At 45.7% G+C, this 25,256-nt stretch overlaps 1 protein-coding gene across 1 annotated transcript; it reads right to left on the reverse strand.

The window, feature by feature from the left end:
• Positions 1–2,518: 2,518 nt before the first annotated feature.
• Positions 2,519–14,150, reverse strand: LOC115830414 (pregnancy-specific beta-1-glycoprotein 4-like). Its single transcript, XM_030795678.1, has 6 exons — positions 14,087–14,150; positions 12,493–12,858; positions 6,576–6,854; positions 3,574–3,852; positions 2,919–3,173; positions 2,519–2,562 (listed from the first exon to the last, which is right to left on the reverse strand). Exons 1-6 carry the CDS (start codon positions 14,148–14,150, stop codon positions 2,519–2,521), a joined length of 1,287 nt encoding a protein of 428 aa, XP_030651538.1.
• Between the last annotated feature and the right edge of the window lie 11,106 nt (positions 14,151–25,256).

Consider the following 25,256-nt stretch of genomic DNA (forward strand, 5'->3'; position numbering starts at 1 on the left):
AGGCAAGGCCACATGGGTCACGTGTCCACTGGACAGGGGGCCCTTCCCTGCCTGGCAGCTGAGGCACAGAGAGAGAGGAGAAAGAGAGAGAGAGCTTACACCATTATTTCTGCTTATTAGAGACTTTTAGTACTTTCACTAATTTGCTACTGCTAACTAAATGGCAGAGCCAGGTGTACAGGATGGAACATGAAGGTGGACTAGGAGTGTGACCACTGAAGCACAGCATCACAGGGAGATGGTTAGGCCTCCGGATAACTGTGGGTGGACGTGAGTAATGTCAGGCCCTCCACAAGAGGTGGAGGAGTAGAGTCTTCTCTAAACTCCCCCGGGGAAAGGGAGACTCCCTTTCCCAGTCTGCTAAGTAGCAGGTGTTTTTCCTTGACACTGAGGCTACCGCTAGACCATGGTCTGCTTGGCAACCGGTGTCTTCCCAGACGCTGGTGTTACCGCTAGACCAAGGAGCCCTCCAGTGGCCCTGTCTGGGCATAACAGAAGGCTCGCACTCTTGTCTTCTGGTCACTTCTCACTATGTCTCCTCAGCTCCTATCTCTGTATGGCCTGGCTTTTCCTAGGTGATGATTATAGAGCAAGGATTATTATAATATTGGAATAAAGAGTAATTGCTACCAACTAATGATTAATGATATTCATATATAATCATATGTAAGATCTATATCTGGTATAACTATTCTTCTTTTATATTTTATTATACCAGAATAGCTCGTGCCCTCGGTCTCTTGCCTCGGCACCTGTGTGGCTTTCCACCCACAAGTGGGCATCTCCATTGGACACAGTGTGTTTTGAAATCCTTGTTTATCCTCTGGGGTCTGGGTGTTGGCTTACTTGTTAGCTGCAGCTGAAAGAGGTGTCTGCTGATGCAATAACACCTGTGGGGAGAAGAAGGGTTCAGCAGAGCGAAAGTAGCTTGGGCTCAAAGAAGCCAGGAAAGTCTGACTCTTAGAAACTATGGGTCAGCAGATGGGTGTCCTCAGGGGTAAATGGGCCATGCCGGTAGCCACTGCAGTGGACTGGAAGAAAGTAAGTGATGCTGGGTATCCCACGTTCTCTCTCAGCTCTGCAGCTGAAGATTTGGGCCCTGGGCTGGTAGTGCCCTGCAGCAGGGGAAGGGTATACAGGGATGGCTGCATATCAGGACCAAGTCCATATCATCTTCTTAGGCATTGCTACCACAGATGGAGGATTCTGTTCAGAGACCTGGCCTGGACACATGGGAGGGCCCACCCCATTCTTTTAAAATTATTTTAAGAGAACAGTATTAGCAAATGTGGTACATGTTTTAATCAGCTAGAATCAGTATTACTGTCACGTTTTACAATGTATCTCTTAGAAAATGGTAAGAGCCATCCACACAATGTGCATTTAAAGGGGACTCTACTATAATTTCAGCTTTCCTTCCTCTTTATAGAAACCATCTTCTCTGCAAACACACAGGCAATATCTCTGCGTTCATTTCTATTGGGAGCCCTGTATGCAAGGTGGATAGAGCCACATTTCTCCCTGAGATGTTATGTAAATTTTCAGGTTGAGATAACATATGTGACACTCTGTTGTTACCCTCAGAAGCTACTACATGTAAAATTTTAATGACTGCATTATCCTGCAAATTGAAAGAGGCAGGCATGAGCAAGTACGGTTAAGAGGGGTGAGAGCCTCATCAGGATGGGGAGTCTTGTTCTGACATCTTGGGAAAAACTGTCCACAGTGTGAAGTCATCAGCTTGTTGTCCTGGTTTATAGTTTGAGCGGCGGTCATTATGGTGTTGAACATTTTGCTGAGCTCTGAGTAGCTCATGCTTCACGTCCAAGGGTTTTCCCATGAAATTTACATTGAGTTGTCCACCTCCAGCTTATAGGGCTTCTGGAACAGCATGGGTCTTGCTCTTAGTAATTCCATGGGAGAAAATGGAATTGGAGGAACTGGTAGAATTCAGGGTAATGTCCAGTCTACAGGTGGATAATAAAAACACAGAAACAATGAACAGAGCTGCAATCTCATAACAGGTGTACTACAGTTTTTATTTTCCACATAATTTTTCTCTCTATGGTCATCTCTATTTTTACCAATGACAATTTCAGTAGAATAAATTTGTTTGCAAAATAGGTTGAGTTTCTTCAAACGTGGTCTGATTCTTTACATAAGTGCAGCAAGAGTAGCAGTGGACCATGTAGACTCTCTTTTAAAATTTTCTTGGCTCTAAGTTTTTATAAGGAATCTCAGATTAAACTTTTACAAAACTCTTGAGAATAGGAAGCCAAACCAAGGCTGACTTCAGACTTTGCCTGCAGTTCATATTGGTTCATTCTATCTATATTCTTAAATATAACATCCCAGTCAAGGCCTTGGTAATATAACCAATGATTTCAAATGTGTCCTGTTACAAAGAGAGCAGATTGTTACTGTACTTGTGAAAATATGTGTATTACCATAAACATATCAATACTCATGAATAGTTGCCCAATTCTGGGGCAGTCAGGAAGAGAGCAAAATAAATGTTTCAATTATCATTCCCAGAAGTATAGTTTATTGAACTGCTATAAGCTATAGATAGATTAAAAGAGAAAAAATTCCATAAATCTAGAAAACAAACCATTTAAAGAATCAGCAAATTTTCAAATAAAAATCATAAAAACATTACCCTCATTATTATCAATTATTTCAATGAAATCCATGTTTTTCCTGCTTGGTCTGGGCTGGGAATTTTATGAAGATATCAGCCTGTTTGTTAAAGTTTTGGAAATCCTTAGACAAATTGGGAGGGTTCAGGAGGAGAGTTTGGGATTTGCTTGTGCCCATGGCACACAGGCTGGCAATAAAAATGTTTTCCTGACTCTTCTCTGAAAGCCAGATAGACTCCACCTAAAACCCTATTGCCAAGCATGCTGGGATCCACTTACCAGAGACGTTGACTGTTATGGATCTGGAGCTTTCCTTGCCAGTGGCTGAGTTACGAACAGAGCAAGCATAGAGACCGCTATGCTTTGTAGTAATTTGGCGGATAGAGAGCTTTTGTCCTGATAGCTGAAACTTCCCATTAATTGTCCAAGAATACTGTGCTGGTGGGTTAGAGTCCACGAAGCAGGACAAGTAGAGGTTTTCTCCTGAACGGTAATAGGTGAATGAAGGGTAAATTCTGGGGAGGTCTGGACCATCTGGAGCAAAAAGAATAAAGCTACAGGTGATGTCATCCCAGGGAAGGGGATGCTCCTCGTCTCTTAAAGGAACACAGGGACCTTCTGAGTCAAGACACAGCCTCAAGTCCCAGCCAAACTCCTTCTATGATCACTGAGCCCACGCCTGAGGTATTCACCTGTTTCTCCCATCACAAACTGTGGGCCCCAAGGCTTCCATGACAAGAGTGTCCCCTCCACTTATATTCTTGGTTAAAACTGAGCCTACCCAGGTTTTCCCAGGGCAGGGAGTCATGGCCAGCTCGGATGTCCAGAAGTAAAGGTGTCTATACTTGGACCCGAGAGAGACTGAGAGGCCTGGCCTCTGGTCGCTTGGACTTAAGCTGATGTCCTGGCCCACAGAGGAACAAAAGATACTCACAGAGGACATTCACAGTGACTGGGTTACTGCGGATGCCACCATACCGGTCCCGTATTTCACATTGATAGGGTCCTGTTTCATTTCTCGTGACCCTGGGTAGAATGAGGATCCTGTTTTCAATGGGTCGTTTTACACTGGGACTGATCGGGAGGCTCTGACCATTTAGCCACCACCTGTAGGTGTAGTTCTCACTCTTAGGTTCACAGGTGAAGGCTAAGACATCCATATTCTCCCTGGGGTGTAAGTTGTTGATGGTGATGTATGGCCTGGGCAGCTTTGCTGTGTGGATAACAGAGAGAAGATTGTCCTGTGTGGCACATTTGATTCCTCCACAGGCATCCTTCAATCAGAGTTGACATCTCCCACCTCTCAGCCCACCCAAGTCCTTGAAAGCCAATAGCTGGTGCTTGTGTCACAAGACAGATGCATGATGATCTAAGGGCTCAAAGACTGTGAGGCCGCCTGCTCTGTCTTAGGGAAGCACAGACTTTCTCAAGGGTCAATTGAGCAGCAGTGTTGGGTCGTAGACAGACACATCAGTGGGAGTCACAGCCCCTGGTACCCCTCCCAGTCCCTCCCTCATCAGTTGACTGGCTGGCTCACCTTGGGTTCCTGAACTGGAATGTGCAACTGCTGGGCCCCTTCCAAATTCCATCCTACTTTGCCCCCCTAGATATGATTTCTCTGAAGCTTCCATTTCCAAGGACATTCTAGAGATGAGTAATAATGGGACTTCCCAGTGTCCTGAAACCCTGAAGATACTGAGCAGCATGGGCTAGGACTGGATGTTTCAGCAGAAATAACACAGGGGAGACCAGAGTCAAGCCTAGAGGTCAGTTCAGTCATCAGGCAGTGGAGGCACAAGGTGGGGCAGTTTTTTGCAGGTGTTTCATGATGGCTTACTTGAGCCAGTGACCTCTAAAGATAGAGCAGAGTGCAAGGAATGATCTAGAAAGAGTGAAGGGGACAGGCAAGAACTGGTGGCTTTGGAGCAGAACCATGTTCCCTGTCCTGGGTTCCTTAAGTTTCCTCTCCTGCAGAGGGCAGGTGAGGACCATGTGGATCTTCCCAGAAATACATGTGGACATTTGCAAATGCAGAGCTGACTGGTGGAATGGGTGGGAATGAACTGGTGGAAATCCGGTCCTCATGGGCCATGTGTGTTTGATGGATATGAGACAAATTTGGAGAGAAGTTTTAGAAATATTTTCTTTCATTGGACATTCTACTCTCTGATTCCATGCGTTCGACTACTCTAGGGACGTCATGTAAGTGGATTCCAGAGTGAATATGAGAAGAGACTGCTGGTTGCCAGGAGCTGGGAGTGGGGAGAATCAGAAGTTGTTCATGGCTGTGAAGTTTCAGTTATGCAAGGTGGGGAGGTTCTAGAGCTCTGCTGTACAGCTTGATGCCTATAGTTCACACAGATTGAGTACTTCTTCTGCATAAGACTTAGGACAAAAAGTGTTTGGATTTCTGATATTTTTTCACTCTGAAATATTTGTCATATACTTACTGGCTTAGCATCCCAAATCTGAAAGATTCAAAATCTAAAATGCTTCAGTGAGCATTTCTTTTCAGCATCAGATTAGTAGGCAAAAGTGGGAGTTGATAAGCCAAATATATTATTGCCCTTTTTTTTTTTCTCACCACGTTTCTAGCTTGGTGATTAGTTTTCGGTCAATTCCATACTGGCCATGCTGCACTCATATATTTTTGAAGGCTGCGGGATGCAAGAAAGGCTGATTGCTATTTTCTGTGTCATCAGAGCTTTCCACCTTTTCATGGTTGCATCTTTTTCTCAGTGTTTCTGTTGTGGCAGTCATTAATAAGAGCCTGTCAGGTCAGATTTAGGACAGAATTTTCTAATTCTGCAAAAAATGTTACTGGGATTCTGGTAGGGGTTGCATTGAATCTGCAACTCACTTTGAGTAGTATTGTCTTTCTAACAATATTGATTCTTCCAATCCATGAAAATGAAGTGTCTTTCCATATATTGATATCGTCTTTAATTTCTTTCAGCAATGTTTTGTAGTATTCAGGGTATAATCATTTGACCTTTTTGGTTAAACTTATTCCAAAATATTTTATTCCTTTGATGTTAATGTGAATTGAAATTCTTTCCTTAATTTCCTTTCAGATTGTTCACTGTTAGTGTATAGTCTAAAGAATGATCTAGAAAGAGTGAAGGGGACAGGCAAAAGCTAGTGGTTTTGGAGCAGAAACATATTCCCTGTCCTGGTTTTTTTATTTTGCCTCTCCCTTTGCAGAGGGCAGGTGGCTCTTCCCTGATAGCTAGATAGACTGCACTGGAAAACATATTGCCAATGCTCCAGGGATCCACTTCCCAGGGACTATGATGCTCTTGATTATGAGATTTGTTCCACCAGTGGCTGAGTTATGGATGAAACAGACATAGACCCCTCTGTATGTTTTAGTGATTTGGGAGATAAAGAACACTTGTGCTGATTGCTGGACCTTCCCATCAATCAGCCAAGAATGCTCTGCCAGTGGGTGAGAGTCTGTGAGGCAGGAGAGCTTGGGGACTTTCCCTGTATGGTAATAGGTATATGAGGAAGAAATGGTGGGGGCATCCAGACCATCTGGAGCAAAGAGAATAAAGTCACAGTTGATATTGTCAGAGGGAAGGGAAACTCCTGGTCTGTGGAAGGGCCACAGTGACCCTGTGAGCCAAGTGGCAACACTGAAGTCCCAGCCAAATCCCCGCTGTGTTCACTGATCTGGAGCCTGAGACATTCACCTGTTTCTCCCATCACAAGCTGTGGACCCTGAGTCTCCATGACAGGAGCAGCCTCTTTTCTCCTATTGTTGATCAAGCCGAGGCCTACTCTGGTTTGCCTGGGGCAGAAAGTCATGGCCAGCTCTGATGTCCAGGGGTAAAGTTCTCTGTACTTGGACCTGAGAGGGACTGAGAGGCCTGGCCTCTGGCCATGTGTATTTGGGATGGCAGCCTGGCTCCCAGAGGAACAGAAGATACTCACGGAGGAGATTCAGGGTGACTGGGTCACTGCGGCTGGCACTCACTGGGTTCCGTATTTCACATTCATAGGGTCCTGCAATATACTTTGTGACACCAAATATAAAGAGGGTCCTGTTGCTTCTGGACAGCTGCAACCTGTGAGTCACAGGGAGGCTCTGACCATTCATCCACCACAGGTAGCTTGCATCCGGAGTCTCAGGATCACAGGTTAAGATCACAACCTCCATGGCCTCCATGGGGTTTAAGTTGCTGCTGGAGATGGAGGGCTTGGGAGTCTCCACTGTGCAGAAAACAGAGACAAGATTGCCGTGTGTGGCAACTTTCATTCCTCCAAAGGCGTTTTTCAATCAGATTTGGCATTTCCCACCTCTCAGTCCACCCAAGTCCTTAAAAGCCCATGGCAGGTGTGTGTGTTACAAGACAGATGCATGGCAATCTGAGGACTCGAGATTGTGAGGCTGCCTGCTTTATGTGGGAGAAGCACAGACTTTCTTAAGTGTGAATTGAGCAGCAGCATTGGGTCATGGAAAGACACAGGACCAGCAGTCACAGACCCTGGTGCCTCTGTGAGTCCCTCCGTCTCCAACTGCCTGCCTGTCCCACCTTGTGTTCCTCACTTGGAGCATGCAGTGCTGGAATCTTCTTAGTTTCAGTATTACTTTGCCCCCCGAGGTATGTTTTCTCTGCAGCTTCCCTTTCCAAGGACATCCTAGAGATGGATGATGGAACTTCCCATTGTCCTTAAACCCTTTGGGTACTGGAAAGCCTGGCCTGGGACTGGGTACTTCAGCAGAAATAACACAGAGGAGACCAGAATGAAGCCTGGAGGTCAGTTCAGTCATCAGGCAGTGGAGCCACAAGGTGGGGCAGTTTTCCCAGGTGTCTCATAGTGACTGGCTTGAGCCAGTGACCTCTAAAGATAGAGGAGAGTCCAAGGAATGACTACAAAGAGTGAAGGGGACAGGCAAGAGCTGATAGCTTTGGACCAAGACCATGTTCCCTGTTCTGGGTCCATGATGCTCCCCTCCCCCTGTAGAGGGCAGGTGAGAACCATGTGGATCTTTCTAGAAATACATGAGGATGTTTGCAAATGCAGAACTGACTGGTGGAAAGGGCAAACATGAACTGATGATGGAAGTCTGGCCGTCATGGACCATATGTGTTTGGTGGATTTAGACCAATATTTGGGAAGAAGTCTTGCAGATACTTTCTCTCATTAGACATTCTACTCTGTGACTCTGAGTTTGACTACTCATGTACCTCATATCAGTGGATTCCAGAGTGAATCAGAGAGTAGAATAGTAGTTTCCAGGAGCTGGGATCAGGGGAATAGGGCGTTGTTCCGTGGGTGTGCGGTTTCAGTTATGCAGGATGAGGAGGTTCTAGAGATCTCATGTACAGCCTCATGCCTATAGTTCACACAGATAAAGTGCTCCTTATGCAGAAAGCTTCAAACCAAGTGTTTTGGATTTCTCATTTTTTTATTTTGGAATATTTGCAGTATATGTACTGGTTTAGCATCCCAAATCTGAAAAATTTAAAATCCAAAATGCGCCAGTGAGCACTTCTTTTTAGCATCACATCAGTGGTCAGAAGTGTTGAGTTTTGGAGCATTTCAGATTTTGGATTTCTGGATTTGGGATGCTCAATTTGTAATACTGGAATTTTCCCATAAAATGTTATCAGGAGTTTAGACCTCATGTTATGTTCTCACTCTAATAACAAAAAATACATTTGGAGGAAACATGAAAATGTTTTCTTAAGTGGAAATTTTTACTGATGGTTCAAACATCTAAGATCAATTGCTGGTAGTAGTATTTCTCTTGAGATCAAAATAAGGTTTAGGTGTGCCATGAATTCCAGCAGGATCACATGATGCTCAAAGGAAGATGCCAAAGGTGATTTGAAATTAGCAACTCCTTAAGTAGAGAGAGTCCCGCTAAAAGGACAGAACTGGTCAGTGCGTCAATTACATAAAGGGAGGAATGATGCCAAATTAAAAGAAGCGATGTGTGTTATGTTAGTAAATATAGAAAGAACTCCCTACTTCTAATTTCTGTGCAGAGTTAGGAAAAATGGGGAGGACCCCAAAACAGGTATGTGAAATGCTTTCTTCATTTTCTCTTAAGCTCAGGAAACACCACTAGAGTGTAAGTTTGTGTGAATTAGGAAGAATCTAAGTGAGATGCCAATGGCTCGTGTGTCTCCCCACACGAAGAACTCCAACGTGTGACAACGGCATCGTCATGAGGAAACAGTTGTATGTTGCACAGGCAGTAAAACCATCAGATAGCACCCACCTGGTGACCTCCAACTGGTCCCTAAAACCACCAGTATTCCCATTACATGAATGTTACAGCCTTTGTAGTTGTCCCTCAACTACAAAATTTAAAAATTTCTATTGTCAAAGCAAAATATTAAAAATGAAATTGAATATGTTGTTCCACTTTTTTTTCCCCACTCTTTTTGAACTTTCCTGTTTCAGTTTTGGAAGTTTCTATTGACACATCCTCAAGCTAGGGATTCTTTCCTCAGCTGTGTGTAGTCTACCAGTAAGCATCAAAAGCATTCTTCGTTTTCTAACAGCAATTTTTTTTTTCTGAGACACAGTCTCGCTCTGTCGCCCAGGCTGGAGTGCAGTGGCATGATCTCAGCTTACTGCAAGCTCCGCCTCCGGGGTTCACGCCATTCTCCTTCCTCGGCCACCCAAGTAGCTGGGACTACAGGCACCCGCCACCACGCCTGGCTAATTTTCTGTATTTTTATTAGAGATGGGGTTTCACCATGTTAGCCAGGGTGATCTCTGTCTCCTGACTTTGTGCCCACCTCGGCCTCCCAAAGTGCTGGGATTACAGGCATGAGCCACTGTGCCCAGCCATCTCTGAGGGATTTTAGCGAGTTGTTAACTTTTGAGTTTGTTCAGCTTTTTACTTAGTGTTAGAACCGAGTGACAAATTTCAAGCTTGTTATCTGCCTGACAGGAAGCCAGAAGTCTCCAGGAAGTGACCAGAGAATGTGAGCTCCATAGCAGGTTGAGGATGGAGTCACGAGTCAAACGGGTGAAATAAGCCCATGGGCTTTGGGGACTGCAGCACTGTCCAGCCCCTGACACCCTGGTGAGTCAGTGCAAAGATTACAACAGTGACAGCAAACTAGCATGGCTGACTCCATCTGGCATCTAGTCTCAGGCTGGCTGTCCTCACTCATTCCTGGGCATAGGCCAGGCTAACCTTGGGAGGAATTTAGTTTATGGTTTAACTTTGAAGCAGGAATGAGAATAGTTCCTCCATAAAACTAACACCCTTACTTTGCCCAGGGACTGCCTTTGTAAAACTACTGAAAGACCATGAGGTTAAGATGATAGGAGGGAGCTGAATTCTGCTAAAATGTAGGCACAGTTTCTATAATCCCTGACTGCTCAAATGTCATTTGGCCAGAGTTTACAAAATGTGTAACTAATTGCTCCTGTAGATAACATCACTATTGTAGAACGTGAGATTGGTCTTTTGAGATGTTTCTCATTGTTTTGCATTCTGGCAACCGGCTGACCTCATCCATACCTATGACTAATGGCTCAGCCAGTCATGTGGTCCCTACCTAGAGGCAGATTCAAGCACAAACAGATCATTTCCCTCCGCCCGCATGATTCCATCACCAAACAATCAGCAGTACTCATTTTTTAGTCCTGTGCCCCTGAAACTATCCTTGAAAATCTCTAACCCCTGATCAACCGGGGAGGCTGATTTGAGGAATAATAAACCTCCATCCTCCTGTATCGCAGACTTGGAGTCCTTAAAATCTTTCTTTACTACAAATCACAATTTCGATAAAATTTTGTGTGTGTCCGTGTGCAGGAGGCCAGAAGAACTTGTCTGGCAATTCTAAGAGTGGATGGAGGAACTGCCTATCCCTGTCCCATGGTCTTGTCCACAGGTCAGCCTCACAAAGGGAAAGAGCCCTGGATGGGAATACAGTGGAAGGTCATTCTCTTAGTGACCTGGGACATTGGCTCGAGATGAAGCCTGGCAGGAGTGGCAACTCCAGTGATTTCTGCACCTTTCCTATTTCCTGGGAGGTGGGCCAGGCCACAGTATTAGCGGGAAGGGAACAGAACAGCCAGCCTAGTTAGAGGGAGTGTCTGGGAAGGCCTAGGGGTGGAGGAAGAAGCTGTGCAGGACAGGGCTTGCCAGTCAGAATGAAGTGGGAGGAAGATGAGGGACACGGAGAAGCAGAGAGAGGCAGAGACACCATGGCAGTGAGCAGTGAGGGCTACACTGACTTCAGAGACCCCAGGGACCAGGTGCCCCCAGTTCCACTGTCCAGGACCAAGGAGCCCTGAGAACCCTCCGGTGGCCAAAGAGCTTCAGAGTTACACGAGGTGGGGTGGCTTTAGGGGCAAGAGGTAGTGGGGGGATGAAACATGGGTGTCAGCCTCTGAAGGACAAGGGACAGGTGTGGCTAGAACCTCCTAGGATTCTGCATCCAAGATCCAGTCTCTAAAGAGGTTTTGGATCATTCGATTCTTCATTCGATTCCTTCATTTGTTATGTGAGAGCTCCTGAGTGTGTCTCTCTCACTGGGCCTGTGCTAGTGCAGGGTGTGAGTGAGGAAAGAAAACAAGGTCCTCTCCTTGATCCTCTCATGACAGTGACATGGACACTTTGGGAAACACAGGATTTCAGGTTCAGTGATGGGGGTGAAGATCTATGGGGGAGGCCTGGACATTTTTTTTTGCAGAGATTCTGACGGTTGAGGCAGGTGATTTAGTTCTGGGGTACAGACTACTCAGCTGACCATTTGCTCTCACTCCTCTGAGGTTTGGATGCCTAAGAAGAGAGGATTTGAGCCAATAAATGACTATGGGGTCTTTGTAACCCAGCAAGCCCTCACTTCTGGTGGAGGAGAGGATGGGCCTGTGGCTGCAGACAGACGTCATGTGACCCTGATCTCCCCTTTCTGTTTGTGTGACTCTGGTTCAGTGACTGTGCCTTCCTGTGCCTCAGAATTCTCTCAGTCACATAAGCTAAATGTCAAATGGACTGTGGCTTTTCATGCTATCTGTGAATAAATTTTATATTATTCACAGTCACCTGACCTAATGCTTGGCACAGTAGAGGTGTTCACACAAACAGCATTTAGTATTAATTTGCTTCCATGAGAAAGCACCTTTAGATCAGATCCCTGTGGACAAGCTGCTACCAGGTACATCTTCTCTCTTCTGTTTCTGCTTCTGGGGACATTAGACTTTCTAGGGACTGTCCTAAGCCTCCCAAGGCAGTTGGCTGATGGTCTACAAAGCTTGTCTTTCTGTCCTCTCCACTCTGAGTCTCAGGTGAAGAAAGCTCTGTCCTTGCCCAGCTGAGGCTCTGAGGGCTGAGCCCTGGCTGGTGAGCAGCTCCAGGAGACACAGTCCTCAGACAGCTGGTAAATCTTTGGTCCCAGTAAGCCCTGCCGAAGAAGCCACAGCCCAGCCCTGGCACAGGCTCCTCAGCTTTATCTGGAGTAAGGATTTAGGGACAGGGGTCTGGGGTTGAGGCTTCTAGGGCTGAGCTTCTCTGAGAGTATCTCAGGGGGCCCCTCAGGCCAAGCCCTACTCATTTCTCCAGGGTCTTTCTCAGGGTGAAATTTATGAAGAGGGCATGAGGAGCTTGGCTGAGACTGATCTTCTGCTGCTGAGTCCCCCCATCAGACTGTCCTTCCTCTGCAGCAAGTGTCTGCAGGGTCTGGATGCGGGAAAGGAATTCTGATCTGTTGAAATTTGTCTCCTCTGTGTGTGTCCTGCACTAAATGCCCAAACCCCAGCATGGGACATATTGCAGAGAAGGACACAGGCACAGTCCATGCCTGACAATCCTGTGTGTGTGAAGTAGAAATGACCCCTGCCCCCCAACACCCAGGGATCATGTGGAATCACTCACAGTATAAGGTGACGGTGAAATGTCCAGTTACTCCTGTAGTCTCATCACCTCGCTTTATGATTTCTAAGGTGTAGGATCCTGCGTCCTCCCGGGTGACATTCTTGATCAGCAGGGATGCATTGGAATATAGTGTTACTCGTCCAGCGTATGCAGGCCCAGATGTAATTATTTGACGGTCTGCTACATATGATGTAATGTAATGGTGGAAGTCCGTCATTTCCCCTTTGTACCAGAAGTAGCCAGCAAGATTCTCCGGCAAATTGTGCACAAGTAGAAGAACATCCTTCCCTTCGGAAACTTTGAGTGGCTGGACTTCAATCGTGAATTGGGCAGTGGTGGGTGCGTTCCAGAAGTGTAAAAGTGATGCTAGGAGGTAGAGAGAGCATCAGTTAATATTAAGACCTATGTATTGGGGTGAAAAGATGGGGCCCTGGGTCCTGAGAAGGTCTCTTCAATCCTCAGCCTTGAAGACACACACACACACACACACACACACACACAAAAGGGCATGTGTGTTTGTCTGTGTGTATGTGTGTGTGTCCTACTGTCCTACTAGGTCAGTGTCAGCAGCATGACCCCCATTCCTTCAACACTTCTGACCTTGTCATTTTTCTGTTTGGAATCCTCTTCCCCAGGGATCCGCACGGCCCCCTCCACACTGCCCCCAGGTCCTGCTCACATCAGAGCATCCTTAGACTTCTTTCCTGACACCTCCTTCAGAGAACCTGGGTCTTCCCTTTCTGACCTTTCCCTGTTCTGCTCCGTCCAGGGTTCTTGTCAACACCTGACCTCACATTCTAGATCTCTTTGCATGTCTGTCTTCCTCCCCATGACAGCGTGAGCTCCGTGAGGACAGGGACTTTTGTGATCCTGGTTGCACCCCAGTGCCTAGAACAGGCTACAGACTCCTGTAGATGTGAGAGTTCTCAGGGCCCTCCACACTCTGGGTGTTTTTCCCCCCTTCCCCAATTGTGAGGTTTTTTGCTGAGGACAGTGTTTCATGCCCTGTTTATATTTTTATTTGAAGTGTCATCTGATACAGTTGTTATTATCATTTTTGAAAATGTGGTGGCCCAGGATGATTAATCAGGAAAACAGAACACTTAAGATTTTCCTACCTCTTACCAATTCCGGTACAATGTGGCTTTCCTGTTTTGACCCCTGTCCCTCTCTGGTGTATTTTCCCCTATTGAGGCTCCAACAGAGCCTTCTTTCCTTTCTTTTCTTTTTTCCTTTTTTTTTTTCTTCAGATGGAGTCTCGTATTGTCGCCCAGGCCAGCGTGCAGTGGCGCTATCTCGGCTCACTGCAACTTCTGCCTCCCGGGTTCACGTGATTCTCCTGCCTCAGCCTCCCGAGTAGCTAGGATTACAGGAGCACACCACCATACCTGGTTAATATTTTGTATTTTTAGTAGAGACAGGGCTTCACTGTGTTGGCCAGACTGATCTTGAACTCCTGATCTCATGATCCACCCACCTCAGCCTCCCAAAGTGCTGGCTTCCTTTATTTTTTGGAACCCCATCCTCTCCAGGAGACCCCATCCAGTGACTCTGCTTCCTCCTCCTGTCCTCTCCCAGGAAGTTCTCTCCTCACCTGTGAGCAGGAGCCCCTTCCAGGTGATGCGCTGTGTGAAGGGAGGGGCTGAGAGGGACCCCATGGTCTCTGCTGCCTGCATGTCCTCCTCTGTGGAATAAGCCTAGGATCTAGAAGCTTCCTGAGCACGGCTGTCAGCTGTGCTGTCCTTCCTCCTTCTGCACTGAGCGTCTTCCCGGTGCAGGAGCACTTCTCAGGCTCATGGGCGGGGTCAGGCCCAGGACACCTCTCTGTCCCCTCCTCTCTCAGTCCTGCCTCCTTGTCCCTCCTTCTGTTTTTCCTTTTGTCTATGTTTCAGGTCCCTGGGAATTGTAGAGGCCTCTGCCTTTTTCAGCAGTGATTCTTTTTTTTTTTTTTTTTTTTTTTTTTTTTATTATACTTTAGGGTTTTAGGGTACATGTGCACAATGTGCAGGTTTGTTACATATGTATCCATGTGCCATGTTGATTTCCTGCACCCATTAACTCGTCATTTAGCATTAGGTGTATCTCCTAATGCTGTCCCTCCCCCCTCCCCCCACCCCACAACAGTCCCCGGAGTGTGATGTTCACCTTCCTGTGTCCATGAGTTCTCATTGTTCAATTCCCACCTATGAGTGAGAACATGCGGTGTTTGGTTTTTTGTCCTTGCGATAGTTTACTGAGAATGATGTTTTCCAGTTTCATCCATGTCCCTACAAAGGACACGAACTCATCATTTTTTATGGCTGCATAGTATTCCATGGTGTATATGTGCCACATTTTCTTAATCCAGTCTATCGTTGTTGGACATTTGGGTTGGTTCCAACTCTTTGCTATTGTGAATAGTGCCGCAATAAACATACGTGTGCATGTGTCTTTATAGCAGCATGATTTATAGTCCTTTGGGTATATACCCAGTAATGGGATGGCTGGGTCAAATGGTATTTCTAGTTCGAGATCCCTGAGGAATCGCCACACTGACTTCCACAATGGTTGAACTAGTTTACAGTCCCACCAACAGTGTAAAAGTGTTCCTATTTCTCCACATCCTCTCCAGCACCTGTTGTTTCCTGATTTTTTAATGATGGCCATTCTAACTGGTGTGAGATGGTATCTCACTGTGGTTTTGATTTGCATTTCTCTGATGGCCAGTGATGATGAGCATTTCTTCATGTGTTTTCTGGCTGCATAAATGTCTTCTTTTGAGAAGTGTCTGTTCATGTCCTCTGCCCACTTTTTGATGGGGTTGTTTGTTTTTTTCTTGTAAATTTGTTTGAGTTCATTATAGATTCTGGATATTAGCCCTTTGTCAGATGAGTAGGTTGCAAAAATTTTCTCCCATTCTGTAGGTTGCCTGTTAATTCTGATGATAGTTTCTTTTGCTGTGCAGAAGCTCTTTAGTTTAATGAGATCCCATTTGTCGATTTTGGCTTTTGTTGCCATTGCTTTTGGTGTTTTAGACATGAAGTCCTTGCCCACGCCTATGTCCTGAATGGTATTGCCTAGGTTTTCTTGTAGGATTTTAATGGTTTTAGGTCTAACATATAAGTCTTTAATCCATCTTGAATTAATTTTTGTATAAGGTGTAAGGAAGGGATCCAGTTGCAGCTTTCTACATATGGCTAGCCAGTTTTCCCAGCACCATTTACTAAATAGGGAATCCTTTCCCCATTTCTTGTTTTTGTCAGGTTTGTCAAAGATCAGATAGTTGTAGCTATGCGGCATCATTTCTGAGGGCTCTGTTCTGTTCCATTGATCTATGTCTCTGTTGTGGTACCAGTACCATGCTGTTTTGGTTACTGTAGCCTTGTAGTATAGTTTAAAGTCAGGTAGCGTGATGCCTCCAGCTTTGTTCTTTTGGCTTAGGATTGACTTGGCGATGCGGGCTCTTTTTTGGTTCCATATGAACTTTAAAGTAGTTTTTTCCAATTCTGTGAAGAAAGTCATTGTAGCTTGATGGGGATGGCATTGAATCTATAAATTACCTTGGGCAGTATGGCCATTTTCACGATATTGATTCTTCCAACCCATGAGCATGGAATGTTCTTCCATTTGTTTGTATCCTCTTTTATTTCATTGAGCAGTGGTTTGTAGTTCTCCTTGAAGAGGTCCTTCACATCCCTTGTAAGTTGGATTCCTAGGTATTTTATTCTCTTTGAAGCAATTGTGAATGGGAGTTCACTCATGATTTGGCACTCTGTTTGTCTGTTATTGGTGTACAAGAATGCTTGTGATTTTTGTACATTAATTTTGTATCCTGAGACTTCGCTGAAGTTGCTAATCAGCTTAAGGAGATTTTGGGCTGAGAGAGTGGGGTTTTCTAGATATACAATCATGTCATCTGCAAACAGGGACAATTTGACTTCCTCTTTTCCTAATTGAATACCTTTTATTTCCTTCTCCTGCCTGATTGCTCTGGCCAGAACTTCCAACACTATGTTGAACAGGAGCAGTGAGAGAGGGCATCCCTGTCTTGTGCCAGTTTTCAGAGGGAATGCTTCCAGTTTTTGCCCATTCAGTATGATATTGGCTGTGGGTTTGTCATAGATAGCTCTTATTATTTTGAGATACGTCCCATCAATACCTAATTTATTGAGAGTTTTTAGCATGAAGGGTTGTTGAATTTTGTCAAAGGCCTTTTCTGCATCTATTGAGATAATCATGTGGTTTTTGTCTTTGGTTCTGTTTATATGTTGGATTACATTTATTGATTTGCATATGTTGAACCAGCCTTGCATCCCAGGGATGAAGCCCACTTGATCATGGTGGATAAGCTTTTTGATGTGCTGCTGGATTCGGTTTGACAGTATTTTATTGAGGATTTTTGCATCAATGTTCATCAAGGATATTGGTCTGAAATTCTCTTTTTTGGTTATGTCTCTGCCAGGTTTTGGTATCAGGACGATGTTGGCTTCATAAAATGTGTTAGGGAGGATTCCCTCTTTTTCTATCGATTGGAATAGTTTCAGAAGGAATGGTACCAGTTCCTCCTTGTACCTCTGGTAGAATTCGGCTGTGAATCCATCAGGTCCTGGACTCTTTTTGGTTGGTAAGCTATTGATTATTGCCACAATTTCAGAACCTGTTATTGGTCTATTCAGAGATTCAACTTCTTCCTGGTTTAGTCTTGGGAGGGTGTATTTGTCGAGGAATTTATCCATTTCTTCTAGATTTTCTAGTTTATTTGCATAGAGGTGTTTGTAGTATTCTCTGATGGTAGATTGTATTTCTGTGGGATCGGTGGTGATATCCCCTTTTTCGTTTTTTATTGCATCTATTTGATTCTTCTCTCTTTTCTTCTTTATTAGTCTTGCTAGCGGTCCATCAATTTTGTTGATCTTTTCAAAAAACCAGCTCCTGGATTCATTAATTTTTTGAAGGGTTTTTTGTGTCTCTATTTCCTTCAGTTCTGCTCTGATTTTAGTTATTTCTAGCCTTCTGCTAGCTTTTGAATGTGTTTGCTCTTGCTTTTCTAGTTCTTTTAATTGTGATGTTAGGGAGTCAATTTTGGATCTTTCCTGCTTTCTCTTGTGGGCATTTAGTGCTATAAATTTCCCTCTACACACTGCTTTGAATGTGTCCCAGAGATTCTGGTATGTTGTGTCTTTGTTCTCGTTGGTTTCAAAGAACATCTTTATTTCTGCCTTCATTTCATTATGTACCCAATAGTCATTCAGGAGCAGGTTGTTCAGTTTCCATGTAGTAGAGCGGTTTTGAGTGAGTTTCTTAATCCTGAGTTCTAGTTTGATTGCACTGTGGTCTGAGAGACAGTTTGTTATAATTTCTGTTCTTTTACATTTGCTGAGGAGAGCTTTACTTCCAACTATGTGGTCAATTTTGGAATAGGTGTGGTGTGGTGATGAAAAAAATGTATATTCTGTTGACTTGGGGTGGAGAGTTCTGTAGATGTCTATTAGGTCCACTTTATGTAGAGCTGAGTTCAATTCCTGGATATCCTTGTTAACTTTCTGTCTCGTTGATCTGTCTAATGCTGACAGTGGGGTGTTAAAATCTCCCATTATTATTGTGTGGGAGTTTAAGTCCCTTAGTAGGTCACTCAGGACTTGCTTTATGAATCTGGGTGCTCCTGTGTTGGGTGCATATATATTTAGGATAGTTAGCTCTTCTTGATGAATTGATCCCTTTACCATTATGTAATGGCCTTCTTTGTCTCTTTTGATCTTTGTTGGTTTAAAGTCTATTTTATCAGAGACTAGGATTGCAACCCCTGCCTTTTTTGTTTTCCAGTTGCTTGATAGATCTTCCTCCATCCCTTTATTTTGAGTCTATGTGTGTCTCTGCATGTGAGATGGGTTTCCTGAATACAGCACACTGATGGGTCCTGACTCCTTATCCAGTTTGCCAGTCTGTGTCTTTTGAATGGAGCATTTAGCCCATTTACATTTAACGTTAATATTGTTATGTGTGAATCTGATCCTGTCATTATGATGTTAGTTGGTTATTTTGCTCGTTAGTTGCTATAGTTTCTTCCTAGTCTCGATGGTCTTTACAATTTGGCATGTTTTTGCAGTGGCTGGTACCGGTTGTTCCTTTCCATGTTTAGTGCTTCCTTCAGGAGCTCTTTTAGGGCAGGCCTGGTGGTGACAAAATCACTCAGCGTTTGCTTGTCTGTAAAGTGTTTTATTTCTCCTTCACTTATGAAGCTTAGTTTGGCGGGATAGGAGATTCTGGGTTGAAAATTCTTTTCTTTAAGAATGTTGAATATCGGCCCCCACTCTCTTCTGGCTTGTAGAGTTTCTGCTGAGAGATCAGCTGTTAGTCTGATGGGCTTCCCTTTGTGGGTAACCCGACCTTTCTCTCTGGCTGCCCTTAACATTTTTTCTTTCATTTCAACTTTGGTGAATCTGACAATAATGTGTCTTGGAGTTGCCCTTCTCGAGGAGTATCTTTGTGGCGTTCTCTGTATTTCCTGAATCTGAATGCTGGCCTGCCTTGCTAGATTGGGGAAGTTCTCCTGGATAATATCTTGCAGAGTGTTTTCCAACTTGGTTCCATTCTCCCCATCATTTTCAGGTACACCAATCAGACGTAGGTTTGGTCTTTTCACATAGTCCCAAATTTCTTGGAGGCTTTGTTCATTTCTTTTTATCCTTTTTTCTCTAAACTTCCCTTCTCTTTTCATTTCATTCATTTCATCTTCCATCAGCGATACCCTTTCTTCCAGTTGATCGCATCTGCTACTGAGGCTTCTGCAATCTTCGCGTAGTTCTCGAAACTTGGCTTTCAGCTCCATCGGCTCCTTGAAGCCCTTCTCTCCATTGGTTATTCTAGTTATCCATTCTTCTAATTCTTTTTCAAAGTTTTTAACTTCTTTGCTGTTGTTTTGAATTTCCTCTCGTAGCTCAGAGTAGTTTGATCGTCTGAAGCCTTCTTCTCTCAACTCATCACAGTCATCCTCCATCCAGCTTTGTTCCGTTGCTGGTGAGGAACTGCGTTCCTTTGGAGGAGGAGAGGTGCTCTGTTTTTTAGAGTTTCCAGTTTTTTTGGTCTGTTTTTTCCCCATCTTTGTGGTTTTATCTACTTTTTGTCTTTGATGATGGTGATGTACAGATGGGTTTTTGGTGTGGATGTCCTTTCTGTTTGTTAGTTTTCCTTCTACCAGACAGGACCCTCAGCTGCAGGTCTGTTGGAGTTTACTAGAGGTGCACTCCAGACCCTGTTTGGCTGGGTGTCAGCAGCGGTGGCTGCAGAACAGCAGATTTTCGTGAGACCACAAATTCAGCTGTCTGATAGTTCCTCTGAAAGTTTTGTCTCAGAGAAGTACCGGGTTGAATGAGGTGTCAGTCTGTCCCTACTGGGGGTGCCTCCCAGTTAGGCTGCTCAGGGGTGAGGGACCCACTTTAGGAGGCAGTCTGACTGTTCTCAGATCTCCAGCTGCGTGCTGGGAGAACCACTACTCTCTTCAAAGCTGTCAGTCAGACAGGGACATTTAAGTCTGTGGAAGTTCTTGCAGAGTTTTTGTTTGTCTGTGCCCTGCCCCCATAGGTGGAGCCTACAGAGGCAGGGAGGCCTCCTTGAGCTGTGGTGGGCTCCACCCAGTTCGAGCTTCCTGGCTGCTTTGTTTACCTAAGCAAGCCTGGGCAATGGCGGGCGCCCCTCCCCCAGCCTCGCTGCCGCCTCGCAGCTTGATCTCAGACTGCTGTGCTAGCAATTAGCGAGACTCCGTGGGCATAGGACCCTCCGAGCCAGGTGTGGGACACAATCTCCTAGTGTGCCGTTTTCCAGGCCCGTTGGAAAAGCGCAGTTAGGGTGGGACTGACCCGATATTCCAGGTGCCGTCTGCTTCCCCTTTCTTTGACTAGGAAAGGGAACTCCCTGACCCCTTGCGCTTCCCGAGTGAGTCAATGCCTCGCCCTGCTTCGGCTCGCGCACAGTGCGCTTCACCGACTGTCCTGCACCCACTGTTAGGCACTCCCTAGTGAGATGAAACCAGTACCTCAAGCAGAAATGCAGAAATCACCCGTCTTCTGTGTCACTGGGGCTGGGAGCTGGAGACCGGAGCTGTTCCTATTCGGCCATCTTGGCTCCACCCCCCCTCAGCAGTGATTCTTTCACCAAACCTCAACACACACTTTGTGCAGACACACACACACACACACACAGAAGAGACACACACAGACCCACACAGTCACACACATACCCTGCAGGTTGGGCAAGCACAGTCCTGGGCCTCAGCCTCCTGCTGTCCCCATGGCTCTGGGTCGGGGTGCACATTCACGCCCTTTGCCCTCTTTCATCCCCATCTGGCTCTCCCCTTCAGTGCAGGAGGCTGCAGCTGCACCAGGTCCCTGTCACGGTGATGCCCCATTGTGCTGCGGGTGAGCTGTGTGTTGCCTGGTGAGAGGGACCCTTCCCTTCTCTAATCGTGTCTAGCTTGGCTGCAGCTTCCAAGGATGGACATTCAGGACCTGGGTGTCCCAGAGGAAACTGTCCTTCCTGGAGGTGTGCAGGGTGAATCTCTCATGCCTCTTGGGAGGAGAGGCCTGTGCTTGTTGCTCAGTGGGGGCTGTGAGTCCCATAGTCAAAGGGACAGTTCTCGGTCACTCTATGGGTCCCTGGGGTCTGGCGGCTGAGCTGGAGCTCAGGGTTTCTCATGTTCTTCCTGACCATCTTTGAGGTCCTCTCTTCTCTGCCCAGCTGATTGTCCTGTGGTCACCACACCTTCCCCGTTGTGGTGCAGGAGGAAGTGGGGAGTTACCCAGGAACCCCGCGGGACATGACTCATTGAGACGCAGAAAGGGGAGCCTGGGACAGTGCTGGGGTTCAGAGCTGGAGAGATTCATCCCGACTTACTCCGTGGCCATGATGGGCTCAGCCCTCCGTGTGCTGACATACCCAGGGGTCTGTCCTGAGGGTTTTGACCTGGCCAAGCTGCTGTCTGTAGAGGAGGAACAGGCAGTGGCCAGAGAGCCTGTCTGGGGGGACGTTGCTCACACCTGAGAGGGCGGGTGGGGGTGAGTTGTGTTCTGGGAGCAAAGAGCAATAACACCCCCCTTCTCCCCGCAAGCACACAGGAGAGGTCTGTCTTCCCCAGGGACAGCTGGGGGTAGGTGGCCACATCCCGGATGGTGCCTCTGTGTGACCATCACACGCGCTGTGAGCCCCCCAGGGTGCAGCGGGCAGGCAGGTCACAGGGTGCCTGGCTGATTCCCGGGGAGGCTGTGGGCCCTCAGGCAGCCGCTGTTCTGTGTCAGCGCTAGGCTTGGCCTGGGATGCCCCAGAGAACAGGACAGATGGAGCAGGGGCGGGCATTTAGGGAGCAGTGACAGAAAGAGTTGATGAGGATGGAGGGAGGTCATGTGGGGAAAGCGCCCAGTGTGGCGTCGCGTGTGCCAGCGCTGCCCTGGGAGATGCCTTTAGCTGGGCCCAGGGAAGGAGCAGGTGTGTGGGGCAGGAGCTACCTGCAGAGGGAGTGGTGTTAGGTTGGCGGCCGCCAGGTCAGAGAGGAGCTGACAGAGTCCGTGTGGGGAGCATGGAGGGCGCTGAGGACTTGGGCGGAAGTGACCCTGGTGAGGGTGGACCCTGCTGGGCTGTGGGTTCTGCTGAGGGAGGTTGGCATCCCCTGGGAAGTCTCCAGGCTGGGACGGACTCTGTCGCCCTCTGGTGGACAGGGAGGGAAGTGTGAACGGCAGCAATCCCAGGCCAGGCTGCATGTTTTATTCCGCATGGATCTGCACACTTCACACGAGGTCACACATATGTTATGTTACAGCTCCATCACCTTCCAGCCCCGTGAGTCCCAGTCTCTGTGGCTCTACGTTCACTGTTCTCCCTGTTTCACAATCAGATGTCCCAAACGCAGATTTTTGTCACCTTCTGTGAGTTTGTGTTTGTGTGCAGTAGGCGGCACTGTTTATACCCTGGGGGCAGTGACGTCTGGGGCTGAGCACTGCACGTAGGCTTGGGAGCAGAAGAGGGAGCAGCAGGGTGGGAAGATCAATGTCAGGGGGGCAGGCAGAAGTCATTTTCATTTTCTCACTCCCAGGGACCAGAACCCAGGATTCTGACTCCAGGGCACAGCACCACACCCTGCTGGTGTCCCTGGATGTCATGATGCTCATAGTGTCATGCTGCCTTGGCATTCATTTTTTAAGGCGTAAGTTTATTTGCCTCAAATCAGAAGCAGGGCTTGGTCACCATGGCAGTTTCCAATACTGTATCTGCTTCAAGTGGCTCCAGTTGGTGGCCAGAGATAAAATCTTAGAGGCATCTCTCCTGCTTGGTGTCTGGGCTCCCCTCTCTCCAGCTGCTTTCTTTAAACTGATCATTCTGACATTTGCCCTCACATTTAAAGTGACCACCTCTCAGTCACAGTGTGAGCTCCTCATCCCAGTGTTTGCTGCTTGCTTTAAACACATCCATTAAAGATCCCTGCTGGAAACCTGTCAGATAACACCCTGGACTTAATAAAGCCATTGGCTTACCGGTCTCTTCTCTCCTCTCTGCCTGGGCTCACTGACCTCTGTGTCTGTGGTCTCCAGGTGTGCCGAGTGCTCCCCAGTGTCTGTAAGTAGTAAAAATACTTACATTTTCACGCTGTGGTTGTATCGCTGTGGCCTCACATGCCATCCAGGGCCTGACATTGAGGCTGCCCTATGGGACCTGTGCTGGCTGAGCCCCTGCTGGAGCTCTTGTTTTGGGGCCTCTGGTTCTCCTGGGGACAGGAGCTTCCAGCTAACTTGATTGAAAAACTGATGTGTTTCATTGAAAACACTGGGTCAGATGATGTATTTATGGGCTTCAGCTGCCATAACAGACACCTCAGCCTGGGTGAATTAAATAATAGAAATCTATTTTTCACAGTTCTGTGAATAATGTGCTATTTTAACCACTTTAAAATGTGCAACCAAGTGGAATTAACCACATACAAAGTGTTAAATTACCATCACCACTATTTTTCCTAGAAAATTTTATCATTTTAAACTGAAACTCTGTATCTTTTAAACAATAACTCCCTGTATGTTCCACCCTAGACCTTGATCATCTCTATTCTGTCTCTATGAATTTGCGTATTCTTGATGTTTCATATAAATGTAATTATACAATTATGTTATTTTTCTGACATATTTCACTTAGCATAATGTTTCCAAAGTCCATGCATGTTCCAGCGGGTGTCAGAGCTTCATTCCTCTTTATGGCAGATTAACATTTTGTTGTATGTGTCACCATATTTATTTATTCATGTGTTGATGAGCACTTGGATTGTTTTCATATTTTATCTTTTGTGAATAATGCTGCAATCAACATTCCCATGCAAGTAGCTTTTTGAGTCCCTGGATTTAATTCTTTGGGTATATACCTAGGAATGGATGTTGTTTCATGTGAGAATTCTATGATTAGCTTTTTGAGGAACAGCAAAACTGTTTCTCCTAATGGCTGTACCTTTTTATATTCTCACCAGCAATGTATGAGGATTCCAAATTCTACATAACGCTGCTACTTGTTATTTACCATTTTAACAGAATGGTAGCCAGTTTTGTAGGTGTGATGTGGTGTCTCATTGCAGCTTTGACTTTGTATTTTCCTAATGACTAATGATGTTTTGTATCTTTTCATGTCCTTCTTGACTAATTGTATATCATCTTTGAAGAAATGTCTATTTGAGTCTTTTTATAAATAGGATGGTTTGTCCTTTTGTTATGGAGTTGTAGCTAGTTCTTTATATTATCTGGACATGAAAACTGCCTGTGTGTGGTTTGCAAATATTTTCTCTCATTCTGTGTCTATTAATTATTTTCTTGATAATTTCCTTTGATGCACAAAAGGCTCACATCTTGATAAAGCCCAATTTATCTTTTTTTCTTGTTTCTCATGCTTTTGTATCATATCTAAGAATCCATTGTACATTTGAGGTCATCAACATTTACCTCTATGTCTATTTTAAGATGTTTTTATGGTTATAGGTCTTACATTTAACTCACCGATCAATTTTTTAGAGAATTGTTTGATATGGTGGGAGGTAGAGTTATCTAAATTCGCCGTTTTGCATGTGGTTATCTAGTTGTTTCTGCACTATCATTTGAAAGGAGAATTGCTCCTCCATTAAATTGTCTTGACACCCTCTTCAAAGAGTAATTGACCATAACTGTGAGGGTTCATTTCTAGACTCTCAATTGTATCCCATTTGTCTTTATGTCCATTCTTTTGCCAGCAGCTTCTGTTTTAATAATTTTACTCCTTTGTGAGATTTCAAATAAGAAAGTTCAAGTCCTACAATTTATTTTGGCAAGATTGTTTCGGCTATTCAGGGGTACTTTTTTGAAAGGTGGGGAGGCCAATGTTTCACAATTGGGAAAGCCTTTTCTGTCTTCTTCAGGGGGAAATTTGGGAGAACCTTTTAAGAAACTTTACGTAAGCAGGTAAACTGTCACCACTTTATTTGCTGAAGTGGTATGTTAAAGTGTGCATTGCCTCTTGTAGTTGTGAGACCCTGGAAGCACCCGCCCACCTGGTGAGAGAGAGTGAATTCCATGATGAGGGGCAGAGAGGACAGTGTTTTGGGATACAGTGTTGTTGGGCGAGTTGAATATGTCTCTACTTCTTTGTCTCTGTACAGTGGGTGTAGGGACCAGCCCCGCAAGGTAGGTGGGTTTTTCTCCCCGTGTGCAGAGACGAGAGATTGTAGAAATAAAGACACAAGACAAAGAGATAAAAGAAAAAACAGGTGGGCCTGGGGGAGGACTACCACC

This window comes from Nomascus leucogenys, chromosome 17 (assembly GCF_006542625.1).
Source record: "Nomascus leucogenys isolate Asia chromosome 17, Asia_NLE_v1, whole genome shotgun sequence".
Lineage (NCBI taxonomy): Eukaryota > Metazoa > Chordata > Mammalia > Primates > Hylobatidae > Nomascus > Nomascus leucogenys.

Bases quoted from the DNA above. Each gene is read 5' to 3' on its own strand.
- LOC115830414 (XM_030795678.1), bottom strand. From the start codon at position 14,150: ATGGGGTCCCTCTCAGCCCCTCCCTTCACACAGCGCATCACCTGGAAG. The intron at 6,855-12,492 runs GTGAGTGATTCC...TTTTCTGCACAG, and splicing joins TTTCACCGTCACCTTATACT to TGGAGACTCCCAAGCCCTCC. The intron at 3,853-6,575 runs GTGAGTATCTTC...TTATCCACACAG, and splicing joins AGTCACCCTGAATCTCCTCC to CAAAGCTGCCCAGGCCATAC.